General features: G+C 40.8%; 2 protein-coding genes across 2 annotated transcripts in view; one reads left to right on the top strand and one right to left on the bottom strand.

Moving 5' to 3' along the window:
* LOC135209288 (FK506-binding protein 5-like) overlaps positions 1 to 27382 on the top strand; it is a 259760-nt gene that overhangs the window by 82468 nt on the left and 149910 nt on the right. The gene's annotated exons all lie outside the window — the stretch shown is intronic.
* The window catches only part of LOC135209025 (repetitive organellar protein-like), a 67582-nt gene continuing 61463 nt past the window's right edge, over positions 21264 to 27382 (bottom strand). The window contains exon 7 of the mRNA XM_064241560.1: positions 21264 to 21596. Within this exon, the coding sequence (XP_064097630.1) occupies positions 21495 to 21596 (102 nt within the window). The 3' untranslated portion in view covers positions 21264 to 21494. The remainder of the gene's footprint in view (positions 21597 to 27382) is intronic.

Raw genomic sequence — 27382 nt, 5'->3', positions numbered from 1 at the left:
ATGCCCAGCAGTGCCAGACTTAGAGGAAGCATGACTGGGCATGTTGACAGTGAAGCTAAACAGGAGCAGGGTGCTGTCCCTCCTACAGAGGAATTACCCAAAATCAAGCAAGCACTAAAGGAAGGGAACACACAAATACTCATATTCATTTCAACTAACAGCTGAATAGTTCCCTTATCCTCATTTAAATCTGCCTCAAATCTATTTATCTTGCTATCCTGAGGTAAGAGAGATGCTTGCGGTGGGGCTGGATAACAAAAATATGAAGCCTGACTGCAAGGCAGAGAGGGGAAGGGGAAGGGGAATGGGCTTAATCTGTCTCACTCTTACCAGCAATAAATTTAGCAACACCATACTTAGCAATAATACAGTTTTGTAAGTCTCTCTTCTCATTCACATATTACACCAATTTTCCATCCAACAATAGAACTCCCACCTCCATGGACTTTGAAAAGAGTAAAAATATGTACTGCTCTATCATATTTTCTAAAAAGAGATATGACAAGAACAGTGATGTACTGCCAACATGCGTTAGAACACATCAGAAGAAAAGGAGATCAACATATGATCTATACAGATGGATAAACAAAAACAACACTGGAGTAATAGCTTCAGCATTCTCAAAAGATGTATTAGTTAAAATCTTCCCCCAATATCATCAGAATGCACTGTGGAACTCGAAGCCATACGAATAACACTAGACATAATATCTTGAGAAGAAAGCAATATCCACCAGAGTTTTCAGTGACTCACAAAGTGCTATTGATGCTGTAAATAAGTAAAAGTCTCCAAATCACCTTGTACAAGAAATCCACATAAAAATACATCAACTTATTCAATCAGGACTACTAATAAAAATATGCTGAATTCCAGCACATGTGGGAATTGAAGGAAACAAAAGTAGATACAGCTGCCAAATTAGCTTGCACTACTCCATCAACAATGACACATGCCCCAGTATCAGACTGGATAACCTCTATAAAGCCCTTTAATATATCAAGACTGGCAAACAGATTGGACATCAGTGCCAACTACAAACAAACTGAGACACATAAAAAGTGAAGTTCATTCATGGATGTTGTCATCTCAAAAAGAAAGAGCTAAAGAAGTTGTATCAACAAGACCAAGTATAGGCCATACTAGATTTTCACATGGTCATTTGATGTCAAATACACATCCAGACCCAATGAAATGTAGTACATGCCAGACAACAATGACTGTCCAACACTTATTAGTTGATTGTCCAATTTGGAACCATCGAAGAAACTTATATTTTAGAAACTCAACATTAAAAGGCATTCTTGCTGAAGCAAAGATTTCTTATTGTTAATAGGATCACCACGTTCCAAAGTAAAACCGGTTTCCTAAATAAAGTCTAAATTTTGTTTTTTTTTCAGGATTAATTGCTGAAAACCAGCCAGAGAAGAGCCATTATTAGGTTCAGAGGTCTGGATAAACTAATCGTTTATAATAATTATTTTTTATATTCAAAAAGCAAGCATAAACAAAATCCAAAGTCACAGACAGACCAAAAAACAGCAACATAAAATGGGACCAATTTTACTTTTCATGAGCACCAGTTAATTACATGTGCAACAGGTTACAGTCTGCCAGCCAATGTTTTGTACCTACAGGTACCCTGGTTGAGGGTGGGGGAAGTAGATGGACATACACTGGTAGATACAGGAACCAGGAAAAACCTTCAAAATTTGCTATACTTACATGTCTACCTTTGCTGCCACTGAAGGTAGAGCAATACAATGGAGAGGCAAGCTTAATTTCAAAGCATTATCAATACCTTTATATTACTAAGACAAAACATTATGTTACATTGACAAGATAAACAGACCATAAAGACCAGATAATAAATAAAAAGATGAACTGCTATTGAGTGACTGGTTAACAACACTATTCAGCTGACAACTTTACACAATTAACAGAAAATCTTATGACAAATAACTTGTGAGCCAAACACACTAAAACAAAAATCTATTTCTGGGCGAGGAAGCCGTGTCGCCCAGTGAAATATGTCTGCTTTAGCACTATTTCTAGTAAAATATTGCTATAATACCAGAGAACTGCTAAATTGGACATGTCAGAAGCTTCTGACTCGCTCACCTATATAAAAGGTGTCGGTATAAAACTGGGGCGAGTGTTAAACACTACCACAGCAACCCCTCCAATTAGCCTTTTCCTCATCAAAAGACCCTAAATACGGGGAGCGACCATAGGTCACACCTAGCTACCCGTTGAAGGCGTCTGTGACGTCATACTTATCGATAGCAATAAAGCTTGGTGCACTGCAAGGGGGGGGAAAAAACAAAAAAAAACTAGGGGGGGATTTCACTGGGCGACACGGCTTCCTCGCCCAGAAATAGATTTTTCCTACGTCAAAATCCCTTTTCTGGCTCAGCCGTGTCGCTCCGTGAAATTGTACCAGAGAAACACCAAGCTACATCACCCTGAAACGAAATAGAATATTAAACTTGTATAAATTAACACCGATACACCAAGTCAAATAACAAAGAAATGTGCTGCGGTAGAATGTTAATAATGCTGGGCATAATGGAAAATATTCATATGACACAAGGACAGTACTATATTGATGTTGTAGCAGGAGACACTGACCTCCCTACAGCTATTGCATGATATTTAAGATCCTCCAAAGACTTAAGGCAATGCTTTGGAAAACCCAGTGTGACTTCCAACCAGTATACTTCTTCAGTTCATCAAAGTACATATATTTGAAGAACTTTACAGAAGTGTTATAGACCGAATACCACGCGCTTTGGGAAAGGACCCTGGGGCTGACTTTCTTGGTAAAATACAAAAACTGCTGCGCAATGCCCTTTAGAGATATGGTACCACCACCGCCCCACATTTGAAAAAGGGGGGAGGAGGGCCTTCGGAAAAGGTAGATGTTCCAGATAAATAGTCCTTAGGAGTTTTAACAGGACATAAAGAAGGATGTTGCGGAATCGGAACAACCTTCCATGGTGATCACCTTACCAAAGGGTTCTTATTCTTAGCAATAAAATATTTATTTGGTGAAAGCAACACGTCACCCGAGGAAAGGAATTCTATATGCCTTGGTCACTAGGTAAAGATGACATCTGCGATGTTCTGGCACCTGAAGCCAGACTTAATAAAAACAGTGCCTTCTTACGCAAAAGGGTTTGGCAATCACATTTGAAATTGTCTGTTTTAGAGTCTAACCTGAGAGCATCGTTAAGAAACCATGGACACTGACGACGGCCCTGTGAATAAGCCGCAGGTGTGCATAAGCCTTGGGATTGGGGTTGGGGTGAAATAAGACTCAGACAGATTTATACCAAACCGAGAAGAAAAATCTTTCTTTTTCAGAGCTGATTTAGTGGTTGTTATTGTTGGCAACTGCCAAGCCTTGTTCGAATAAAGTCCTGAAGAATGTTATAGCCACGTCATTGTCATTACTTTGACATTTGATTCCCTGAGAAATGTAGGCAATTGTTTAACTGCTGAACCATACTGTCGAAGTGTAGATTCTCTTTTGTCTGACTCCAAGAACAAAATGTTCTGTGGATCAATGTCCCCTACCCTCCTACCTGCAAACTTCATGAAATCCATAAAGATAGGGTTTTTGTGAGACCTGAGGAATCGAACACAGGTCACCGTTTGAACTTGTTGCGACAGCCTCAAGTCCGGGGAGAGGGTGAGGACGAAGACCTAGTTCCAGGAGAAGGGGAAACCAATTGTTCTTGGGCCAGTAAGGAGCTATGAGAGCCACCTGACTTTGAAGGATTTCAACTTGTGCAGCACCTTCAGAGAAGGTTCACTGGAGGGAATAAATAACCTCCCTCCACTGGTTCCAACCTATACTCAGGGCGTCCGTAGCGTATGCTAGAGGGTCCATATTTGGGCTACGTAACAAGGCAGCTTGTGGTTTGCCCCTGTAGCGAACATATCTACTTCCATACCCGGTACTCTCCTACAAACCCTCTTGAAGGATTCCTGGTCCAGTGACCATTCTGATTCCAGGGGGACTGACCGGGACAGTGCGTCTGCTACTACATTGTGGACTCCTGCCAGATGGGTAGCCGATAGATGCCAGGTGTTCTTGTCAGCTAGAGAAAAAGTTGCTATCAGCACGTGGTTCACATGACTTGACTTTGAACCACCTCTGTTTATACCGTGTATCACTACCGCACTGTCGAGAGCCCAATCTGATATGAGTCTCCTCCGGAGGACGGAGCTTCATTAAGGTCAGAAACCACTGCCATAGCTTCCAGGATGTTGATGTGGAACTTTTGGAACTGAGTGACCAGTACCCTGAACCTTGTCGTGGTGTGAATAACCTCCCCAACCTGAACAGTGATGCGACTGTATGCACCAGTAGGGACGGGGGAGGGAACTGCAACTGTAACTCTTTGGCTAGGTTTTTCGGCCATTGCCCATGGACGTAGACGTTCCTTGGGAATCAGAGGTACCCGGCCGACTTGTCGCGACACTTGGCATTGGCCTTTGAACGTCAAACTCGATTGATGTCCTTGAGCTTGGCTTTCAACAAGAACGTCCGTGACTGAGGCAAATTGGAGCGAGCCTAGGAATCGTCTCCTGATTCCTTCTCGAGCCTTTTGCATTTAAGAATTGGCTTGTTACCTTGGCATCCCCTTCCCTGATGGAATGGAAAGATTGTGTGAATCCAAGCCCCAATGGATACCTAGCCACTGGAACTTGGATTCTGGGGCCAATCGGGACTTGGTCCTGTTGATCTTGAAACCTATATATTCAGGAAAAGATATGACCTCGTCCATGGCTTTCATATACTTGTCTTTGGCCATCTCCCAGATTAGCCAGTTGTTTAGGTACGCCACCACCAATAAAACTGAGACCTTAGCTCCTGCACCACTACCTCCGCCAGTTTCGTGAAACCCTTGGGGCTATATTCAGCCCGAAGGGCATCACCTTTGAAGGATAGGCTTCTTTCCCTAGTTTGAAGCCCAGGAATGGATGGAAAGTGCCGAGCCATCGGGAACATGATAATAGGCGTCTGTAAGATCTATAGAGGTGGTGACGCCCCCACGAGGAAGTAAGGCCCGTACCTGAGAGATGGTCAGCATTTAGAACTTGTCGCAAGGAATGTACAAGTTTAAACGGGACAAGTCTAAGATCACCCTTCTTTGGTCGGTCCCTTTCTTTGGGACACTGAATAGACGACTCTGAAATTTCAAGTTCTTGTCCCGGAGACTGCTCCCTTCTGGAGAAGATACCCTGGAGTAATCCATCAACCCTTGGGTTGGATGCTGATAGATGGATACTATGCTTTCGGCTCAGCTGCTGAACCCCAACGATGTTAAAAGAGATATAGCCTGCCCTCCTATTTGAGGAACTTCATTGAGATGATGAGGGTCAGGTTCCTTTTCTGACCATGCACCTCTAGCTCGCCCTTGGCTCCGGTTCCTCCACGCTGACGAAAGGGGCCTCTAGCCCTGCAACCCCTAGCAACCTTGGTAAAAGGTTGAAATACCCGATTCTCATAGACCGGGTTAAAAGCAGGCGACACTGAATACAGTGGTGGAACCTGTTGGCTAGCCGACGGCAAAAGGAAGACAAATTTGATGCTGTTGCCGAGGCTGAGCCTTAGAAGATGAAGGTTGGGGAACTTGCTGAATTAGAACAGCTTGTAGCACAGGATGCTGTTGCGGAACTTGGAAAGGTTGGTACCTTCTTTGACCCTTCCTAGCCCTAAAACTGGAGGAAAGAAGACTCCAATTTCCTTTTGAAAGGAATGCCCCAACGCAATCTGATGCTTTTGATTAAAACATAATGCCTTGTTCTGAACCTTGTTTACTGCGAAGCTGGGAAGAGATCTGCACCCCAGATTGAGAAGCCAGAAGCTCGTTGGGTTCGTGCCTGATCGTAGCCTCGGATAAAACAAACATGCTTCCTGCCATTTCTCTTAGTAACCGGAAAGCCGTACGAGTCACATTGCATGCTTAAAAGTAACTACTCGCAATGACCTTAAACAGCGGTTCATGAGCGTACTCCAGAGCCGCCGTCTCCGTCATCACTAGAGAGTTTAAGAGACCTTGCAAGAACGTGTCCTAGCATCAAATTCGGCTTGGATCAGTGCGTCTGACAGAGGCGCTTACTAAACAAGTTGATTGCACAGTTTGGCTTAAGCTTGCCTACCAAGAATGTAACCGGCAAACTTCCCACAAATTCTCCCTACCTGGGAGTAGCAATGATGTGGATCTGTCTTGCTAGGCTGGGGCTCTTCCCACGAGTCACTGCCTGAAGGGTAAGTCCTGCTACCTTTTATGTAAAAGGTAAGGGAGTTCCCGTCATCAGACGTAAAACATCGTGAAAGGGCTTTTAAATGCTGTTACCTTAGTATTTGAACAGATCCACTTCTAGGCTCCATATCCATACTTGATGAGCCTGATTGCTAGAAAGGATAACAGTCCCCTTGGAGACCTTGTCCTTCCTAATCGAAGCTGCCTCTATAAGCCTAACATAACCTCTAAATGGTGGTCATAACCTTTCGGGGAAGAACTCGAAATCCTCGAGTCTACGTGTACCACAACCTTCTGCAGTCAACATCCCGCTAACAAACGGAGCGAAGTTCGCTACCCTCCAAGGATCACCAGGGTGGAACGGAGGGAGCGTGGACCCGTCAGGCATGCTCTGACCTTGCACCAAGTTACTAGGAGGTGCCAGAACTGCCGACTCCTGTCTGAGACCTGCAATCAGGGACTCCTGTGGACCTAAACTTTTAAAAAACACCCTTTCAACTTGCTGCGACTGAACTGACTAAGCTAGCAAGACCACTGACCTGATTTAAAATATTCGTGTTGAACAGGTCTTTACCGACTAAAGTGGAACCTTCCAGCCCTCCCTACGGTACCTTATGAGGTATCCGATCTCAAGACGTTGAAGGGATGGGACTTGAGGGGCAATGGGAAGAGTTCTCTCCTTAAGGCTTGGATGTTTGCAGACTTGAGAAAAAAAACAAAATCTCAGGGCCTAGGTTTACTTGATGTGGATGAACCTCTGGCACCTGCCCAGGCCTTCTGGCTTTGTGGTCGTCTGATTGGCTTTTGTAAGCAACGGTTTTTTTTTTTTTTTTTTTTTTTTAAAACCCGAAAGGGTTTTCTCTTTTTGAATTCTAGGGAAATAACAAGAGAAGGAATGCAACCTGGGAGGGGGCAAACCTCCTGTGAAACCCATTGAAGGAATTGGGAGTAAAGGGAGGGAAGAAGAAGAATCAGGAGTCAACTCGAGGAAAGACCCCGGGCTGAAAAAACAAACTAGGAGCTAGCCTCATTAACACTGTTACCTGTAAACCATATTCTAGTGTAAACGGGTGCAAAATCTCACTACTTCAAGTGAGGAACTACTTGCCAAACCAACCAAGGTCAGCAACTCTGCATGCTTGCTGGTTCCATAAACTGAATCTTGAATTGATTTGATTAAGTGGTTATTGCGACTTTTGGGTCAACGTATCTGGCAGCTTTACCTGGGCTGGGAAGGCTGCCAATATTTGAGGTAGAATATAAGGCTTACTTAGCTTTACCCTACGTTCTGTCCAAAAACCTCCCAAAACCCAGATCGTGAGGGCGGTGGAGAGGTGCAGCAATGCTTAACAGACTGCTCCGTTCTGTAATGCAAGGAATGTGTCAATTTCGGAGTAAAATCTTTGAACATTATCCGTTACATATGTTAGATTAATTAATGTAATTTAATTTAAAGAAATGTTTAATTGATTTTTTAATTTGATTGATTTATTTATTTCATTTTTTTAGTTTATTTATTTTGTTTATTTTTTATTTTTGTTTATTTATTTTATTTATGATTGAGTGATTTGATTTTTTTTTTTTTTTTTTTTTTTTTAACCATAACAAAAGTATAGGTTGTAATATAATTCCATCACAATCTGCATTAGAACAAGCCGTGCGGTAACCTGTTGTTTACAAGGCGTTAGCAGGCAAAGCAGTTTTCGTGATGCCCAGACATACTGGAACCGGAAAGCAATACCTGCGAACGGGGCTACGGGGCATGGTCCCGGTAAAACATTGCCTGGTTGCAACGGGAATCCTGTAGACCGGCAAACCCAGACACTGAAGTGGCTGTAAGTGCAATTAATATATAAGAACAATTGCCCCCCCCCCCCCCCCCACAGACTTATTAGGATTTTATTATGGATAATAATGTCATATGCCGGAGGCACTCAGGACTGAAATAATCACAATATAAAAAATAAAAATATAGTATATTATATTTCCATATATTTACGTCCCAGGGGAACTGTGTAATAATTAAAACAAACAACGGGAGCTGTATATGGAGGTGGGAGTGGGGGGTACACGAAGTAACCCCCCCCGGGGACGGGACGGGCCACATGAACTCGCAAGTTCCGTCCGGGCAAAAAAGAAAGGAAAATATGATTATATACTATATATATAAATATATATTCATATATTTGACGTCCCGGGGACTTGGGTAAGAAATAAAACCCACCCGGAGCTTTTATGAACCCGGGGTGGGGGGTGGTAACGGAGGTAAACCCTGGGACGGCCACATGAACCCGGCAAGTTCAAGGTCCGTGGCAAAAAAAAAAAAAAAAAAAAAAAAAAAAAAAAAAAAAAAAAAAAAAAAAAAAAAAAAAAAAAATAAAAAAAAAAAAAAAAAACAAAAAAAAAAAAAAAAAAAAAACAAAAAAAAAAAACAAAAAAAAACTAAAAATAACAAATCAATCATATCTTCCGCCTACGGAAGAGTAACTTCCGTAAACATAGGCCCTCAAACAACCTACCCCGGAGAAGAAGCCGGAATTCTAAAAGCCGCCTTATGCAGAGCGGGAAATGTTTTTAAGGCGGATGGAATGTAAGCTCCGGGAGCTGAAAGAAGACAGGAGCGCCAACAAAATCCACGGAAGCCGAGGCTGCATACGCCAAAGCATCAACTCAACTCCGGAGGCGGTCGGCTGAGAAGCGGACACCCTACTAACATAAGGTCCTGGCAGGGACCCTCTACATCCCCCCCTTCTGGTGGCTGGGAACGGGCTTGTCAGCGGGACAACCGATGGCGGAGAGGAGCACCCAAACTACTGGGGGACCCCACGTGAGGGGGGAGGGAGGGAGGGCTAGAATGGGGTTTCCTTTTTGGTGACGATCACCCGTTGAGCAGCGTACCCTCGCAAATAAAAGATCACGAGGAAAACGCAAGGCAAGAGCCTATGTAGGCTAAATCCTACCTAACATATCCAACATTATACATCCAACATATACACTAGAGAAAAATTAAAATCAAATTACTTAAAAGCTAAAAGAAAACTCATGCTTTAACACGGGGGAAAATGAAAAAATAAACTTACTTAAAAATAAAAATAAAACCGCAATGAAGGCCACTCGCTAACGGTGGGCGCAAAACAAAAAAGGGAAAAAAATACTTGCCTACTGACAAAACGATAAAAAACGGCAAGCTGACGAAAAGAAAAAAAAGGGTGAAAATTCGTTGAATGAAAATAACCAAACTTGCAAAAAATTAAACAGGGGGGGGGGGGGGGGGGGGGCGGGGGGGGGGGGGTGGTGGATAAACGGCGAAGCACGAAATAAAGAAACGTGCCAAACAACGTTTAGGCATATCGATAAGTATGATGTCACAGACGCCTTCAACGGGGTTAGCTAGTGTTTTTGGGGGGGGGGTGGGGGGGGGGGGGGGAACCTTTTTTTATGGGTCGGCTCCCAGTATTTAGGGTCCTTTTGATGAGGAAAAGGCTAATTGGAAGGGTTGGTTGCGGTGGTAGTTGTTAACAACTCGCCCCAGGATTTTTATACCGACACCTTTTTTATATAGGTGAGCGAGTCAGAAGCTTTCTGAAACATGTCCAATTGTAGCAGTATCTCTGGTGACTTATAGCCAATAATTTTACTAGAAAATAGTGCAAATTTAAAAGCAGAAATTATTTCGCGGGGTGAGGCGAACACGGCTGGAGCCCAGAAATATACTTATTGCTTAGCATAAAAAAAACAAAAAGATTATTAATATTTAAAATTACAAACATTTATCTTCACCAACCTCAGACCTTTAACTAGCAAATCAACTGGAAAAGCCAGTTCAGGATAACATACAACTATCAAGGAATATAACTTCAGTTGGCTTTGGAAGACTTCAAAAAGCAAGGTCTATCTTACTATGAAATGCCAGGAAAAAAAAAAATAATGAAATGTGCCAAATCTTGACAAAGACAAAGGATAAAGCAGTACCCCCAAACCACAAAATTCACCTTTCAACTAAGTAGTATTCCACTCACTGAGGACATGGGAACAGGAAAAGGCACAATATATGTAGGATCATCTTGGTCCTGCAACATTAAACTTCAAAACCCTACATTGGCAAGGAATCAACCAGCACAAACAGGTAATAGTTGTAAAAAATAACAATGAAGGTTAAATGAAAAGAAAAATTTTCGCCAAAAAAAAATATGGTAAAAACTGAGGACAAATTGTTAGCTGTCGCCCTTAAGTCCATGTTACTGGGATTTCTGGGGTGGGGGAACCCAGTAAACAATTCGTCAGAGGAATAATGGCCAACAGGTTAAAAAAAAACACCATCAGTTTCAAAGAGTAAATTAATATTTGTCACATGAATACATACATAAAAAGTGTTGATATTAACTCCCCCTGACAAGGGAAATCCAGAATGGACAGACGGCTTGGCTTGCATTCAACTTCTAAAATTTGGAAAAACAAAAAATTTTCTAATTTTCTTTTATGCTTGGAATGCCTTTTAAAATTATATTCTGGGCGGTACAAAGTAACATCCATAGTCAAGTTGTTGTTAAAAATCCCCTGTTGATCTTCTCAAACAAACAATACTAACGACGCAGGACCCCTCCCATCCTTCCTCTGGGCCCTTCGGCCTCGTGTGGCTCTGGGGCTTGGGTATTTCAACCACTTCTTCTTCTTCTTCCTTCTTTGTTTTCTTCGTCCCTTCCTTTCCTTTGTTTCTTGAGGCTGGATCGCATCTCTGTAAAATGTTAAAACCAAGAAATTCCAGTTTCCATAAAAAAATATCAAAATCAAGCTCATTTAAAAATTACTACCTTTTACATATTCAAAAATGAATTCTTCCTTTTACTATCCACTGTAAGCATTGTATGGAAAACACGGTGCAATCACACCTTACTGATGGAACTGAATAAAACCCCTTGTGCCTTAGGCCAACAGATGCAAACCACTTTCTGTTCTGTTCTGGTTGAATTTTCGTTCCTTTAGTCTTTTCTCCCTTAGCTGGCCGCAAACTTCTTTAAGTTTTATTTTTCTGCATTCCCAACTTCCTTTCTCCCATTCTTGGCAGTTAGTCACTTCCCCATCTCTTTTTCACTATCCTTAAACACATTAGTACTTCCTGCAAAACCATAAATATATGTAATATCAATAAAAATGGGACTGTTTTAAGAAATATTTTATTAACCTTGTATGCAAGCAAGATGTGGAGATCATTTTTTTTGCCTTCCGAAGATGTACAGGAAGGCTAATGGCAACCCCCATTCATTCAATATAGTAGCAGAATCCTAAAGTGGTGTGTGGGACTACCGTCCCATGTCAGTTCAACTTCAGCTTTCAGCAGGTGATGGACAGATTTACAAATAAAGTCATTCCAAAGGATCATATTGCAAGAGATAAGAAAAATTATACATGCTTATATGAATAATTTTTATCTAAAAATCAATGAATAGGTTTCCATCACTGTTGCAGAACATTAAAAAAACTGTTTAGTTTTTTTGGGGGTTTACGTTTTATTAGGTATACTAAATTTGCATTTGAAATTCAGGGTGAGTAACATTACTATATGTACGAGTGGGAGGCAGCCACACATGAGTATGGTCTACCTTTAAATTTCGAATATAGTTTGAGCTATTGTTTTGGTTTGCATTAAAAAACTAATTATTTGACTTAATTTTGTTACCTAGACCTATTTAATCAATTTAGACAATAATAATCAAATTGTATTTTGCTCAATATACTAACGACATTAATTCTTGATATTCATATCCTTCTCCCCACTGAAATCATAATCTAATTTCACAACCATAAGTCAATTCTGGGGGGTTGGAGTGTCCAGTGACTCCAGCCAACAATGAGGACTGGTATTCATATGGTGACCCAGGGGGGATATGGGAAAGCTTCAAAATCAAGAATGTGGCGACAGGTTGCAGGCGAGGTCAAGAAAATGACCTAGGGAAAAGAGATACCCCTTTTCTGGTGAAAATGTGGGACTCCTAGGATTTAACTTGGACGCTGGTTTTCTGCCTGATTCCATGCATTGAAAGATTGGTCCAAGAAAAAACTAAGCAGATTTGCCAGGCCAGCCCATAAAAACCACAGGGCTTTAGGGCCATAGGACAACCAGGGATTACAATTTGCGCCAGCCATGCCATCATGTTACTTGAGTGGATATCTGTCATCAATCTCAGAGGCCATGTGTACTGGCAAAAGACGTGACGGACACCACCAATGCCACTAGTGAAGAAGGCCATGTCCAAGGAATGCATTTGACAATGTAAAGAGGTACAACTAACTTTGCCAATGTGAAAAACAAGCCTAACCATAATGACCCCATTCTGGAAAATAGCTATGCTTTTCAAAGACCAGAAAAATAAAAACATGGCAACAAATGTATGTAAGGAAAAACAGGTTTTGTGAGCATTAAAGAGTTGAGGTATTTTGGTCCGTCCATCCCATTTCAAACACTGTAGCCAGTTGCCATCCATCAGAGATCTTGTATCCATAATTATTGGATCCAAGAAGTACCTAGTTACCTTTCCCAAACAGATTTGTTACAACGGATTTCTGCAAATTTCCTTTAAGATGAAGAAAGTAAACCATATTGACTGCTTTCTCCCGGTGGATGTTACGGAATACTCAAAATATCCAATATGTGATAATGGCCTTTTTTATATTCTAAAGCAAGCCCAGTGACACTTCTGAGATTAATGGATAAAATTTCTGGGTGAGTTTACAATGTAAGGATGTTTGCTTTGGCTTGTATGGTGCTTTAACGTTGCAATCGGAAACCAGTGGTTATTCAGCAAACGGGGAATAAACGGTTTTACGTGGACTCCGAACCAACGTCGGAGAGGTGAAACTTCCTTCCATTCACCAAAAAATAACATCTCTAACCTCCTCAGGGAATGGATGCCGAGAAACATCGAAACTCACGGCCACCGATGGGTGGCAGGCCAACGACCATACCGATCTCGGTCACTGAGGCGCTATGTAAGGATGGTACACTGCTATAAGGATGGGATTTAGTTAATAGTAACAAAAACCACCGCTGTGAGGAAACACATAAAAACGAGTTAGAGAAAGTTCCTAAAGAGGATGGACTGGAAAGGCAAAGCAAAACCTAAAATTAAGATTAAACGAAAATGCAGAACTCCTTAGAAGGAAAAAATAACAGACTACCTGGGACACACATTTTAAACCTGAAAAGGGAAAGTGTGGTGGAAGTAAAAATTTAAATTTAAGATTAAGTCAATTAAAAGAGCATCCTACACCTCGTTATAGGAAGGATTTGTGAGGTCAAAGGTAATGCGTTTAGCAGGTTTTTACCAAAAATAGTTTAAAAAATAAACTTGCAAACATATCTCTTGCCATTGACTGAATAACGTGAAGGAAAACACATACCATTCTGGTGGAAATAACCAAAGCAACAGAAGGAAAAGATTAACCCCAACCACCAGAGTTAGTTTTCCAGGACTTTAGCAAAAAGAATTCTATTTAGCCACAGATGCAAGTTTTATTGGTTAATAGGAGCGGTGCTTAATGCAAAGGCGTAACCCAATTATTACCGAAGCCATAGCTTATTACCGGTAGAAAATAGAAAACTAAAACCTTAACAGAGGGAAAAACTAACTCAGAAAGAACTTTTCTGGACATTCGGTTATGACCGCCCAAGATTATGGACATAGAACTAATATAAAATTTTCTTTAATTAAAATTTATTATTTGCATTACTACCTACTGTAAAACTTTAGCTATATCTTCCCCGCCGATTGAGGCGAAGTCGGTCATTAAAAAAAAAAAAAAAATCGAATGGCTCACCCGGTATGGACTGTTCGTAGTTTACCTGTTCCCCTCCACCAGGGTGTTGTTGTTCGAATGTTTCAGCTTCGTTCAGAATTCTCCTTGACAGCCCCCACTACCGTTGGGGGTGGGGAGGCTGGGTGGGTCTATTTTAAACAGTAAGGTTGAGTATCCAAATAATTAATTTATTATGAAAAATTTATAATATTTGAGATGAATCTTACCTAACTGGTTAAATTTAGCTGATTCCCACCATTAAGAGGGGGTATGGTGGGTAGTACGCTAGTAAAAATTCCACTCTGCCATTCGAGCTCGAAAGGTTTTCTTGTACCGAAACCCAAAAAACCTTCTTCCACCTGATCTTGGAATCCTTGGTGGATTTTTGGATTTTACCAACCCACCAGAACGTTGGAATTCCATTCAGGGAGGCAAGGCTCTCATACCGTAATATGGCACCAGTTAAAGAGCCAGCCTTGCGGGTGAGAAAATAACCACTTCGATTCAGCCAGCATTTGAAACACAAAAGCGGTATGAGGAACCCCTGTGCTTGGGTTTCCAAAAGTTCTATAAAGAAAAACAAAACAGTCACTTAAAAGTAAATACCTTTACGGATATAAAGGTACGCTTTCCTATACAAATTTTAAAATTTGTCCTTCACGCTCCCCAAAATATTAAAACGTGGGATTTTAAACAAAACGAAGCCAAAGAAAGTGCTCTTTTTTCGGTTCAGGAAAAGAGTACCCCGACTAACTAGTAGTGGATTCAAAGGGCCTTTACTGTTTTCAAAACACAATTCTTGCATACTTTAAGGGTAGTGATTCAGGCACCAAACCGAATGAATTGTTACTTCTACTGGTGATACCATCAATCCTATTCTGGAGCGACAAATTGGACTTAACACTAAATGAAGTTGCAACTGCTGCTTATATTATGAATGTTTACTTTTAAATAAAGGGTAGAAGAATATGGAGCTAGTTCTCATGCACTAAACCATATACAATTACGTTCACAGAGGACCCTTGTGTTCCTTGACAAAAGTTTTCTAAAACATTACAACACAAAAGGTTAAAACTTTGCCTCTTCCAGGACTTAACCTTCACAAATACATTTTCCTAGGTTTTCTAAAAAACCACAAAACAAAAAGTTAAACTTTAGGCGTTGCAAGTTTAACCATTGGCCAAAGGCGTTATAAGTTTCTAAAAATCACAACACAAAAAGGCGGGTTAAACTTTGCCGTTCTTCACAAAATACATTCTTAGGTTTTTTCTAAAAACCTACAAAACAAAAAGTTAACTTTGCCTTCAAGCTTAATCATTGGCAAAAGAAACAGCTATGGTTTTCTAAAAACCACAAAACAAAAGGTTGATTCTTTTTGTTTTTGCCTCTTCCAGGCTTAATCCTTTGACCAACAACATTTATGTTTCTTAAAAACCACCAAAACCAAAGGGTTAACTTTGCCTCTTCCAGCATTCACCGTTTGGACAAAAGATGTTTCAAGGTTTGTAAAAAACGGGATGATACTCAAAAATGTTCTAGGTTTGTTAACCTTTAAATTTAAATGCCCCCAAACAAAGATAGAGAAGTTTCCTCTTTTTTTTCCCCACTTAAAGGGGGTTACACATGAAAATTCTTAAAGGGCACTGGTAAACAGCCATAGAATTAACCTTAACATCACCCTCAGCTCTAAGCGGGAAAAGCTAAAAATAAATAGCATTGCCCCTTTCACCAGCCTTAAGTAAAAAAGGGGTTGCTGACAACTAAAATTTTACTTATTAACCAACTGCTAAATAAAAGGTTTACAGTAAATTCAATCAATAAAAGTTTAGACAACGCATCTAAAAAACTCCAGGAGAGAGGACTGATATAGAGATGAAGGAAGGACTTCAATCCTCAACACCTTTCAGTGGCTGGTCCTCAGCAAGATCTAAAAAGTACTTGATGCAATACCGAGGGAAAGTTACGTTATGGAACCCAATAGCTGTGGAAGTAGACAATGGAAAAGTCTTATCCCTCATCTTAAAAACAGAAAACATTGACGTTCTACAAGGTCCAAGGTTGCTAAAAATTCCTACAGAATGGCACCCTCACCAACACACAGACCACTGCTTCTGACCCCAAGGCCAATGGCCAGCTTTAAATTAAGGACCAGACCCTATGATAAACTTGAAAACAATCATTATTTGGGAGGGGACATTCTAAAATCTTCCAAGCAGTTAAGGAGATGCCTTACGTTGAACATGGAACTGGTTATGGAATTGGGTAGTAAGTAAGAGTTGATTTTTTCTCAACGGAAGAAGAACGAGATCTACTGAGAGCATTGGAAATTTGGGAAAAATTATTTACTAGACCCTGAGGCTACAAGGGTTTCTACAGGACTGGTCACATAAAGTACTTCTTGAAACTTGGAAAATTGCTCAATCGGAAATTCAGGTAGAATAGAAGGTTAAAGGGGTAGGCCTATGAGTCTGAATTCGGCAAAAAATTTAAAGGAAACACTCCACTGCCTCAAGCCTGAGGGCCAACCAAAGTAGTAGTAATCATTTGTGAAGTCCCTGGTTCATTACATGTTAGGAAAGGCTCTAAAATGAGTGCTCCTTGAAACTCCACTCCAAGTGCCAAACTTATGGATGTAAAGGCCCTTCTTGTTAGGCAGTTGTTCTCCTGAAATCCCCAACCAATTGCTAAAAACACTGTCCTTCCACAGAATGGAATTGATCAAAACCAAATATGTTTCATTTCATTCAAAGCAGCAAACTTTCCCAAAACAAGACTGTTGTTCTGACCGGGAATAAACCTGCTTAAGCATCCTGACGTCTTTTCCACTGCCCTTGACCATCTAAAAAACGTTTTACCAGGTTGTAAATGTTGACCCATTCTATGGCTTTGGCATGAAAGTGTAAATGACATTAGTTAAACTTCTGTGTTGAATGACAGAGGGAAAACAAAAGACCAAAAACCTGGTATCTTAGGCTTTAAGGACCAAAATGGACAAATTTTGGTTGGGTACAGAGTCGCACCTACAGTCCTGGAGACAAAAGTTGGTTCTGGATTAACTTAACAAAACGTTAATTAATCTTTATTTGGTAAGTCCGCAATTTCTTAAGCTGAAACTGTACATTAATTGAGCATGCTTAAACTGGAAAATTATCCCGTCGAGGCCCTAGCTTTTGTATGAGGAAAAAGCCCTAACCAATATAGGAAGTTTCCTTCAGGCCTAAAATTGTTCAAGCAAGCACATGCCTATTTATCTTGACCATGACAAGCATGCATTAATTAACGCATCATCCCCACCAATCACTAGATAAGAATGGGGGATATTAGAAGGATTATCAATATAATGCATAGAAAATTGGGCCAGAAGGAGGGAGATTTAAAGAGATTAAACCAGTGGAGGACAACCAAAAAAGAATCCCACAACTGCCCACTTCCACCAATCTCCACCATTGCAACGTGCCAAGTTTTCTCCAATGTATGTTAGGTTTGCAAACTGTCCATATCCCAGAAACCTGAGTCACGTCTACACTATTCCCCAAAAGGTTATTAAAACAAGACTACCAATAGAAAAATCCCCGTTTTCGCCCTTAAACCCAGCTGCATTAACAGACAGGAACCGAAAAGTTTTTGTTCGCCTTCTTTCCCAAAGCCGACGCGAGGTATAAAGCATGAGGACATTACCCTGCAGGCATCAGAAAAGTTGACTTGTTTTTCCCTCGCTAACAACTCCCTTGCCTGGGTTGGCGTCTGCCCTCCTTTTCAAGAAGTCGCAGGAGACAAAAAAGCGTAGGCTAAAAGGTAATAATACTCAAGCTAGACTGAAAATCCATTCAGCATGTCTACCAGTCTCGAGTTCATTTTCTCCACAGGAAAAAGAAACTGAAAAAGAAAACAAACTTCCTACTAAAGATGGTTTAAAGGGACCAATAAGCGTTGTACAGGCAAAGAGGCGGCCTTCGGCTCTACCGCGCTTTTACTTTAAAAGACACAAGGATGACCAGCCAAGGCAGACCCGAAGGGAGATTGTGTGTTCAAGGACGAAAAAAGTTACGAAATGCTCTCTAATTGGAGAAATTAAGACATATTCTCTAAATTAGAGAAATTAAGACATATTCTCTATGTCGCAACAAACGCCAACCAGCCTGAACAAGTTCCTCCAACTCCATTAACTCTTCCGTCAGCGGGGGACAGGAGGAGACAGCTGCCGACAGGAGGTAAACAAAAGAGCTTAAAGGATTGCTCTTTCTCTGCAATCCTTGGCGACAAAAAGCGATACTTGTCGATAAGAGGTGACACCAGCTGAGTGCTGTATCGCATCCACCACAACTCAATGAGAGGAAGACAGTTTAAGCGACTCAAGACTTGGCCAAGTCCGCACGAGTCAACTGCGTTCACACGAGTCAACAATGTCCGCAGTCCGCATGAGTCGACTGAGGGAGAGGGTAGTTACAACGATGCTCCCGCCTCGTCTGATAGTGATGTACATACTTGAAGGCATTCCTATATGAAACTAAGTTAGAAATCTCTGAAGGTAGAATATCTAACTCGGTGAGAACCTTCGATACTACAGACAGTGTAGATTTGAAAGAGAAACATTAATCGAGGCAGAGTAAGAGATTTGCCGATAGCTGAAGAGGAAGCAGGCAAAGAACGAACACAAGCATTACGAAGAAAAAGGAATATGCTAACAGACGAGAATTTAGAATAACCAAAACATGAGAGAGATAAACGGTCGACACATCTAAATATGTAAAACTCACTACAGATACATTATCATCTCAATAAATTGTCTGTACCTATATTATATATTATTAATCCTATGCATGCCAACACCTCAAACTAGGTATTGACGACGACAGAATGCGCCTACGGAGCAAGCTTTAACGCCTACCGAAACGGTCCTTTTGCGAACGCTTTAATGGTCCTAGGCAATCACTTTAACAGTCCTTTGGCGAACGCTTTAGACAAGATTCAGACCATGAAAAGGGCGAAGTAGGTATTGGAGGGCACAGAATCCCATCGTCCCAAGAAACCGACCCGGTTCCCTGGCAGTGGACACTACCAACTGTCGCAGGGCAGTCTTAGGCTCGGACTACGTACAGATGAGGGCACCAACACCTTACTTCTAACAGGAAACGCGAAAAAGAGCGCACACTATGGAAGGATTCGGAACGTTCCCATCATGAACTCAGTTCAACATTCATTAGAACTAAAAATAGGTTAATGTTCTCACTTCTCATTATGCTTTTCCTGAACCGAATGGGAGCTGAAGGTGGAGCTACAAAGGAAGTTAATACTAGCCTACTAAAATGCCTAGTCTGAGTAGGGATAGCATGACAGATTTAAGCCCTGACCTAACAAATTGCTTTCACAATCTATTAGTTTCAGGTCTTTCCTATATCTGACATATTCAGGCATAAATTTCTCAGAACAATTCCCTACATTCTTCAAATCTAGTAGTTCCAAGATCACACTCTGTACCCTTGCAAGTACACAGGAATGTTGATCAACTTCCAATTTCACCATCCAGGTTACAGCAAAAACATTCCTAAATAGCCTGATGTTATTGGTTTTGCTTCCAGTGGAAGGTATCCTAGGAAAATGAAATTACAATACCATAAACAGTCTAAAACAGCCAAACTTCATAGAATACTAACAATTGCCTAGCCGCAATGGCGGCAAGGAGAATTCTGACAAGAGCTAAAACATTGCGAAACACACCTGGTGGAGAACAGGTAAACTAGACAGTCATCTGGGTAGCCATTCGATTTTTTTTGTTTGAACGCCGACTCGCCTAATCAGCGGGGAGATATATCTGAATTTAACAGTAGGTAAGATTCATCTCAAATAAAATATGTTCCAAGGAAGACAAACAAGGTAGCAGATGCATTATCAAGATACACCCCTCAAGATGGCAGAACGAAGTGAACCTATATGCACTATATTGAAGAGATTTCCAAGCAAAACTTCATAAAGGAAAAAAAAGTGATGATGAATTAAAAGAAATCTTCATTATGTGAAAAATATAAGGAAATTCAATCAAGAAACAGATAGAATGAGTAAGATAATTAGATGACCAATAAATGCATTGAACATCATAGAAGATGTACTAGTCTGGATATGTGAAGAATTTGACCCGTTAGGACTTTTGAAGGTGTGACCCATAAAAGGCTAATACCTAAGAGCCTAAGAAGTACATAAAATCGTTGAACTAATACACGATAAAGACATGAAAATACAACCAGGAAGAGATGAAAAGGAATTTCAAGGATGTTAGCAATTATGAGAAAAGTTCCAATATTTATAACAGTTATGAAGGGAGAACAGATAAAGAAGTATGTACCCTTAGGGAAATATCCCATTCTACAAACTCCATTCAAAAGAGTAGCCATAAATCTCATCACTAACCTGCACACTATAAGTAAGGGGAATAAAAATATACTAGCGTATAGGTGCACACTAGATATACAAAGCTAATACCAATATAACAGGCCAAAGAGGTAAAGATTGTGCAGCTGCTCTCTTTGACAAAATATTTTGCAGATAGTATTCTGCTCCACAACTGATCTGACGATGACAAAGAATTCAATAACTCTCTTATAGTTCATGAAATTTGTGGTGCATTCAAGGTTGAAAATGTAACAATACAACCACATCATCCAGCTACTAATGGCTTAATAGAAAGGAATAACAGAAAAGTTCTGGATGCATTAAGGAATACAATATGACAGGATCCTGAGTGGCGTATGTCTGACCTTCATTCAACCTACAACTGGAATATTGAATATCAAATAAAAATAGATCACACTCTTTAAAATTAAACAAACAAACTCATGGATGCAAAACATGGCATATAAGTGGTAGACTGAAACATGAACACATCTGTATTTCCACCAATTAACAACTAGATTAATATTTCTGAAAAGGCTCCAAGTTTATGGTTCAAACTGATGGTAAAACTCAATATACCTTTCTCAACTTGACTGAAATTATCCACATTGGTTGAAAAACCCTTTTGAGACTAGTGAAACATAAATATGTACTGTTCTTACCCAGTATTCTCTTCATCTGGTTGTGTTGCTTCTGTAGTTTGTGCCTCCTCTTGGTCAATAATCTTAATGTCATCATCATCATCTGCCTGGTTTTCAGACTCTGTGCCACCTACTTCCTCCTGGCTTCTGCTTCCGTGGGTACTTTCTTCTGCTTCTACCTCATGTTCTTGCTCCTCATCCTGCTCTTCTTCATGTTCCTCTTCATTTTCTTCTTGCTCGTCTTCTTGCTCTTCTTCATGTTCTTCCTCAGGCTCTTCTTCATGCTCTTCTTCATGCTCTTCTTCATGTTCTTCCTCATGCTCTTCCTCATGTTCCTCTTCGTAATCCCCCTGTTCATAGGCTTCTTCCTCCTCGTCCTCTTTCATTTCAGCATCTTCTACTTCATGCATTTCATAATCTCATCATGATGATCTTCTGCATCCTCTTCCTCTTCATTCCCATCACCATCCTTTTTCTTACTGTCACCATCTTTATCATCCTGTCAATCATAAAAAAATTCATGTAACATGAAAACTAAAAAAAACAATGAACAATATATCTACTGTGTACAGTGAATCCCTCGTATTCGCAGACTCCGGATTCGAGGATTTACGTATTCGCAGATTTCTCTCTGGCACATATACCCACATTATTCCAGTTTCAAGTGTTTTTATAGGGGTTTCAGCTATTCACTGAGGGGTATAGTACCCATCCCCCGCAAATACGGGGGGAACACTGTATCCTTTTCCGAAAATCTGTGAAAAAATTTACATTAAAAGAGAACTTAAAAAATAAGAAAAAATGAGTAATTTGTGAAAATACCTCCAAAAAAATAAAATGTAAAAATTAAGCATACAACTTTTCAAAAAAAAATTACTACATCAGGAATGCAATTTTTGTAAAAATGATATTTTTATAATAAAATAAGATTTTATTTATATTTACCAAGTAATTACACAGCAAAGAATTTCTAAGTATTGGTAGCTGAAATTTGAAAATGGCGGTAGCGATTCTTTTGTTTTGGTCTAAGTCAATACCCCCGCCCACTGCCAGGGGATAGGTTAACAACTTAACAAAGAAGGTCAATTATTTATAACTTATCATCCATGAGAGGGAAGGAGGGTGGGCTCCCATTCTGTAATTCCTTGGTAAGTATAAATAGAATTTTATTATAAAATTAATATTAATAATACTTACCTGAATAATTTATCTAGTCCTAAATCCCCAAAAACTGCACCAAAATTTACCACATTGGCAACCCTGTTACCTCCTATTCTGTCCGCCAGTTGGCAACACTGCCGTTGACAGTTAGACACCTTCTCTTGAAAATCAGTTGTGATAAGCAGATCGTGGGGTAGGATGGGTGGGACTAGGTAAATTATACAGGTAAATATTATTAATATTAATTTTATAATAAAAATTCCATATTAATAAAACATTACCTTAATATAATTTATCTAGCCCGATTAACCACATTGAAAAGGAGGAGGGACTCTGAGTACAATTTCCCTTTTGGGCAGAATAGGACATAAAACAATCTAAGAAATATATATCATAGGCAGTTAAAAACTCAACCCAAGGTCTAGATACTAAGAACTCAAGTCTCCTACCATAATGCTGCCGAACTGCGGTAGTAAAGGACAAGGAGAAAGTGCATATGTCAGTCCATCTGTACTAAAGTCAGGTGACCAACCAGGTGACCAGTCAGATGAATCGAAGACAGCAAGGCTGCACCCTGATGACTTTATCAAGTACTTACGATGACACCTGCTCTCTCATGAATGTCCTTGGCGCCAAGAGAGAGGATCAGGTATTGACAACTCTCTCTGAAGGATGAGTGCCTGGACTGCCTGGGCGATTCAAAGCTAAGCAAACATTGGGGGTGTATCAAAGCAACCCAAAGTCGCCAGCAGTGATATCGGCTCATGGAGCAACTCCTGACTCGAGCTTTCTGGTGCCAAGAGAAGGAGCGCGGAGCAAAATGGCGACTCAGTCCCGAAGAACGAGTGCCTGACAGTCCAACCTGGTCTCATGTTAAACAATCATCAGAGGGCGTATCGACGCAACCGACTTCATCAACAAGAAACTCAGGGCTACTAAATGTCGCCTGATCTCACACAAGTGTCTGACTCCGAGAAAACAGGTGAGACAAAAAGTAGATGGTGACATAATAAGAATGCCTTTCTCTTAGTCAAGCAAGGAGGAGAAGACAGCCTTCCCTTGTGCTCTCTTGGCTGCTAACCAACTCCGACCTCACTCATAGCTTTCTTGGCTGTAAAGAGAAAGCACTAACTAAAGATGATCATAAGAATCTGAAGAAACTGTCCTCATCTGAAGAGTTGTAGCAGGAGAGGCAGGAGTAGCTGGTTTGAAAAAGTTGGGATAACTTTTCAAGAAAAATAGCGGAGGAGCTCCATAAGTCGTTGGCAATTTAGAATCTTCTGTAGCAAACTCTTCTTCTTCAGCAGAAGACACAGGAGATAAATGAGGGTCGTCACATTGACCAAAGGAGAAGACGAAATACAAGGAGCCGCGAGAGACTTGGGTGCATGTGAGAGAACTGGCGCCAATGGGAGCTCAAGAGGGAAAGGGAGCTTCGGCGCTACTGGGTACTCGAGTGTCTCTGGAAGTTCATGCACTAATGGCTCTGACTCTAATGGATGTGTATGCACCATTGAAGGGTCTATAGTCAAAATACGCTCGGAAACTACACATATGGGAGTCACAGCAGAAGATAAATTGCGCCCTGGCGTCACTGGACACTTGGGAGTAAAACAATGTAATTGGAACTTGGCACTCAAACACAGCTGCACTATCTGTACACTAACTCGTTTCAAGAGCGAGAACAGATACAGGAACTGATACAGCTTAAAGAACCAAAGATGACACTGGCACCAATGGCTGCACTGCACTTGGATGTTTAGTCTCACACAGGTTGGGAATCTTCCAAAGAAAAAGCCTCTGGGCTGTCCCAGAAACTACAAGAAGGTTTAGCCTCCTTTGCCTTCTTAGGCAGTACCTGAGGGCTACAAGAAACGTCCACTGCATACCTTTTCAGTGGCCTGAAGTTGTCACTACCACGTCATCGGCGCATTTCTCTGGACTCAATGCATCGAGCTCGAAAGACAAAGAGCACTGTCCAAGATGCCTTCCAATGGCTGTCTTTCGCTACCTGGGAAACACCAACAGGTGTGACTGAGGGGGTTGACTGCCTGTGGGCAGACCACACCAGCCCTCCCTTTGGGCTTCTAGTATGACTCTCCCAGGTGAAGGGGAGTACAGCGGAACTCCCCAGTATTCAGGGGATGCGTACCAGACTTCCCTGCAAATAGCTAGAATCAGCGAATACTTGGAACCCCTATAAAAATGCTTAAAACTGCCTATTTTGTTACTTAAAACCCAAACTAATCATTTTTATACCTGGTTTTTTAAAGTTTTATCACAAAAAGTGCATTTACAATGAAACTGATAAGAAAATACAATACAGACAGTCCCCGGATATCGGCGGACCTGGTTGATGGTGATCCAGTTTTATGGCACTGTTTCGGTTATCGGCACCATAAGGTGCCAACAACAGATTTATGGTGCCACACCAGAGGTGCCATTAACCAATTACCTAACAGAGGTGCCATTAACCAATTATCAGCACCATAAGTGCAATAAATCACCGAGTTTCAGTTAATGGCGATTTTTGCTTATCAGCACCCCGCCGATAGCAGGGAACTGCCAGTAATTCCTTAATATTTCTCATAAAAAAATACTGTGAATAGGCAAATTTCCCACTAATAAGGCTCACACAGGAATCCACGAATACATGAGTCGGCGAATACAGGGGGGGTGACTGTATGACAGGGAACTTCACCTTGGAGAATCCATGGGACAGACAGTCAGCTCCTCCACTAACACTTTACTTTTCTTTTTATCTAGAAGCATACGCACTGACTTCCTTAACTGAGTCATACAGTTAGCTAATAGTTCAAACTTAGGTTTAAACTTTGCATCGAGACTGGCAATGGCACTGGGATCAGAGCATGGGAGCTGGGAACAGCAATAGGTGGAATAGAGGAAAGACTGGGTTTGGAGGAAAAAAAAAGAGAGAAATAATAGGCACTTCAGAAGAAGATCCCTGGATAGCTAACAACCTTTTGAGACTAGCAATGCCTTACACTTCCTAACTTTCTCTAACAGTAAGATGATATCACCCTCCATTGTCTTTCATCCCAACCTATATACTCATTACAAGTTAATTCAACAGTGCAAACTTGACCCCAACATCTAAAATAAACAGAATGGGAATCATACATAATACTTTGCTGAAGTTAACAGTGTATTACAGCCTTTACTACAATAACAGACACTCGAGCAAACTCAAGTCAGACATTGCTAGATGAATAGCTCAAACAACAGACTAATAACACTGCACTGGTCAAAATACTATTAATTACGCCTGACTAGCTAACAAATGCCAAATGGCTGACATAAGAATAGGAGTACCTCACCAAAGGTACTGCACACACTCTGCGAATGATGAAATCCAAATTCATAGAAAGCTACCAGCTTACAACCTTCGTCGAATGCCGGTAGAAATAAATTGAGCCTCTTTGCCGAGATGTTTACCTATTCCCCCAGTAGTGGGCAGGAGGTATCAACCTACATCAAACCATAAGAATCGCTACAGCATTTTTCAAATTTTAGCTACCAGTACTTAGAAATTCTTAGCTATGTAATTAATTGGTAAGTTACATAAAATTTTCTAAAGTGAATAAAAAATCACGAACATAAGTTTCCTGGCCATTCAAAGCCAACATCAAAATTTTTTGTTTTAAATATATTTTGCAAAATATAGCCATTATTATGTCAAACCTACTAACACAGAACAGCAAGGAACTTACATTACAGTCAATATGCTAAGGGAAATTAAAATTAGATTAAAATATGGTAAATAATAGATTACAAATGACACTGATGCATTGCTCTGTTCTGCTTTGCTACGCTACTGCTGATGAACCTGCCTCATATTTTGCTTAGTTTTAGTATCTTACATCGTTCATCAGTTAGTTGTATTCTTGAATCGTTTCCTAAAATATGATATTGTAATGATACAATTAAGTTTGTTCATACTTACCCTGGCAGATATATATATAGCTGATAATTCCGATGACCGACAGAAATTTAAAACTTACGACACACGTAGTGGGAGTCAGGTGTTAGTACCCATTCCCGCCGCTGGGAGTAAGGCGGGTATCAGGAACCATTCCCATTTCAATTCATAATTTTTATTTCCACTGTCTCCTGAGGGGAGGTGGGCGGGTGGGTAATTAATTATATATATCTGCCAGGTAAGTATGAACAAACTTAATTGTATCATTACAATATCATTTTGTCATGCAACTTACCTGTCAGATATATATATAGCTGAATCCCACCTTTGGTGGTGGGAGAGACAGAATAGAGGATTTAGGAAACACATATATGCAGATATTTGATATCTTGGTTCCTTACCTGTTAGCATAGCTGGCTTCGTGATTACTGCCACGTAAGTCTGCTTGTGCTACTAGAGTTGCCAGCAAGGTAGAGACCTATGAAGCTGGTGCACTCCAGATGATCTGTCAACAGGGGCGAGACCACGACGTGACTAGACCATGGACCATACTAATGAGGGCAACGAGACAAAAAATACCACCACCTGGCTTAGTTTACCAAAGGTATCCCACTTAACTAAGCTAATGGAAGGGAGACCCGCCCCAGGCGGTCACCCCACAACCATAAACACAAATTAAAAACCCCCCTAATCCCTAAAGGATAGGATGAGTGTTACCTCCTGCCCCCAAAACAGTGTCTGCAGCAATGTATGGTCCGAGGGAGAAGCAATTTTCGTATGTCACTTTCACCTCCCGCAGGTGTGTGAAGCGAACACCGAATTGCTTCTCCAAAATGTGGCATTCAAAATATCTTTGAGCGCCATATTTTTGTGAAAGGCTACCGAAGTAGCAATAGCTCTCACCTCGTGAGCTTTTACTTCAGAAGCTTCAAATCACTATCACTACACTTATTATGCGCTTCTTTAATCGTATTCCTGATGAAGAACGCCAGTGCGTTTTTCGACATAGGAAGATCAGGTTTTCCTCACTGAACACCACAAATTGTCCGATGAACCTCTGCAAGCTTTAGTTCTCTGCAGATAGAACTTTAGAGCCCTGACAGGACACAGGAATCTCTCACGTTCATTTCCCACTATATCTGGACAACCCTTTGTTTATTTCAAAGGTCCTCGGCCACGGGTTG

This window comes from Macrobrachium nipponense, chromosome 37, assembly GCF_015104395.2.
Source record: "Macrobrachium nipponense isolate FS-2020 chromosome 37, ASM1510439v2, whole genome shotgun sequence".
Lineage (NCBI taxonomy): Eukaryota > Metazoa > Arthropoda > Malacostraca > Decapoda > Palaemonidae > Macrobrachium > Macrobrachium nipponense.
The sequence above is the reverse complement of the archived record's forward strand: the minus strand, read 5'-3'. Positions and strand labels throughout refer to the sequence as shown.